A 2,516-nucleotide genomic window follows, 5' to 3' on the forward strand; every position below is an offset into this window, starting at 1 on the left:
CCGCAGCCGCCGCAGCAGGAGCAGCAGCAGCCGGCGCCGGAGGCGCTGGCTTGAAGTGTGAGAGAGGGGGCGGGGGGGGGCGGCGGCGCGGCGGGGCCGGCGGGGTGGGGCGTGCGATCTCGCGGACGTCTCCCATTTGGAGAGCGGAGCCCTTGCGTGGGCTTCCTTTAGGGGCTTGGTGCAGGTGGACAGCGGCTTTGTGACCCACCCTCCCTGGTGACAAGGCATCACATGACCCACACCCCTGTTGCTCCGGCGCCCGAGCGCGCACGCTTTGCGTCCTGCCTCCGCGCGGCGGGCTCTCTGCCTGCTGCCTGCCCCTTTTTGGCCCCTGTCCCCGCGCGCGGGGCCTGCCTCGCGTCGGCAGCAGGTTCCAGGGTGTGACTTTACGTAGACACGCGCGGCTGCACTCTGCTTGCTTTGTTATTATGCATCACCGACCCCTCACTTTTGACCGTGACAGTATCTGCTAGCGGGCCGCGCAGCGTCGCCCTGGCGCTGGCAAGCCAGGCGGCGGCGTGTGCATAGAACGCCGCCGGCGGCAGGTTTTGGCTTAGGCTGGGTGGCCGAAAAGCGCTTGCGGCGTCTGCCCCTTTCTTGTGTTTGCTTGCTGCATGCATATGAACACAATCTGCGATATACTGCTGGCCGGCTGTAACCTTTCTTGCTTTTGCACTCAAGGGTGGTGGTAAAGAGGCGTCCAAGGGCGAGGTTGCGCTTGCATCAGCGGTCGGGCGCTTCCGGGTGGTGCAGCATCAACTCAGGTGACCGTGACGGGGACGCAGCCGCCCCGGTGCAGGCGGGAGGTACCGCTCGTCGCTGCTAGGGATGCCGGAGGCGTGACGCCGGGGTTAGGCGGCATTGATTTTGCCGGCTTGCCCGCAGCAGGTGAATGCATGCGGGGCATTTCTCCCCAATACACCGCTTTAGCAAATACAGAAGAGATCCGGGTGCAAATTTGAATCACTGAAAGGTCAATTCAGCATCTCCTGGTTGCAGTTGCCGCATCAACTGTGGTTTGCCGCTTTGAACTAGTCTGACCGCAGCATGCAAACCTACGAGCAGCGCACGAGATGTTGTACATGACGCGCGCACCACTGCATGCACACCACTGCATACACCGATGGACGAGACGTGCGTGATCTTTCAAATACTGAACAAAGCGGAACATGTATTATGCCTTTGCTCATGAACCGCAATAAGTCTGTGCAGAATATCTTCAAAGGTCATCCTGACTATCATAAGCTCATTGCTGCCCGCGGACATGCCGCCGCTGATGCAGATCAGTCGCGGCAACAGCTGCGCCAACTCGGCATGCACTGCGACCCCCACCACTGCCAACCCCGACGCGATGTGCACCCTGTCCAACGAGTAATACTTCAACTCCACCCACCGACGAGGCCAGCAAGCCTTCCATGAGTAGCAAGGCAGCCGTCGAGGGGCGCCACTTGGAGCGCTCCGCCGACACCTGGGAGGGCGAGCTGGCAGCCCCCAAGATCCCCTTCATGGTGGCCTTCGCCCTGCCCCAGGGCCGCGTGCGTAAGGACGTCATCGAACAGGGCCTCGCCAAGCTGGCGGCCGCCGGAATCACGGTCAACACGCAGGCCCCTCACCCGCGCACCCTGGGGCACACTTGCGGCCGCGTCCTCGTTGGCGTCCCCCTCAAGACCCACCGCGACGTCGAAAAGGTCTTCTCAGCCTGGGTCGACGGCCGGCGCAGCGTCCCGTGCAGGCCCCCGCGCCCCCTCATCTGGGGCGGCGTGGTGGCGTTCCCCCTGCTGCCCGCGGCGAACCTGGAGCACGGCATGAGCTACGGCCTGGTGGACAGGGCCACAGGCAAGGTGGACCCCCTCCACCTGGAGATCCCCGGCCTCGCCCTCAAGGCCATTCGAGAGAGGACGTCCTTTGACGCCATCGCCAGGCGCGACGCAAATGACCTGATCCCCAGAGAGGAATTCACGGCCGACAGCCGCCGCGGCGGCGCCAAGCGGCCCCGCGACGGGTCCAGCGCAGAGGAGGAGGGCGTGCTGCAGGGGGCCAGAATAGACACATTGCAGGTGACAAGGGCGGCGCAGCCCACCCAAGCACGAACCCGGGCAGCCCTCGCAAACAGGCAATCAAAGGTTGGGGATAAGGCAGCAAGCATTAGGAAGGGCCAAGCCGTAAACAGGGCGCATGCAGCCGGGCTGGCGCACGCAGGGGTCTGATGAAACGTCACTCCACACCCACTCTGTTGACTCCTGACCTGCTCCCCTGGCATACACGCCTCCACCCTCAGGCCGACCAGATCCTTTGATGGGACCAGCACCTGCTCTCACGCGGCGCTCTGGACAAAAGGCAACTCCTGTGCTGCTGTGGCCCGGCGCACGGCGACCTGCTAGGCGGGGACGGTGTGGCGCTCGCAGGACGGCGCGCCGCCCCCGGGCGGCGTACGCAGCGCACAGTACCACCAGCAGCAGCACCCGGCCCAGCGGCAGCAAGCAACCCCGGCAGCAGCAGCAGCAGCACCACCACCA

General features: G+C 64.7%; 1 protein-coding gene across 1 annotated transcript; it reads left to right on the forward strand.

The window, feature by feature from the left end:
* Positions 1-1,415: 1,415 nt before the first annotated feature.
* Positions 1,416-2,296, forward strand: MNEG_13962 (hypothetical protein; the record flags this gene model as incomplete). The annotated part of the gene is made up of 2 exons (XM_014037566.1): positions 1,416-2,057; positions 2,279-2,296. 2 exons carry the CDS (start codon positions 1,416-1,418, stop codon positions 2,294-2,296), a joined length of 660 nt encoding a protein of 219 aa, XP_013893020.1.
* Positions 2,297-2,516: the final 220 nt, after the last annotated feature.

The sequence above is a fragment of the Monoraphidium neglectum genome, assembly GCF_000611645.1.
Source record: "Monoraphidium neglectum strain SAG 48.87 unplaced genomic scaffold scaffold04165, whole genome shotgun sequence".
NCBI classification, from domain to species: Eukaryota; Viridiplantae; Chlorophyta; class Chlorophyceae; order Sphaeropleales; family Selenastraceae; genus Monoraphidium; species Monoraphidium neglectum.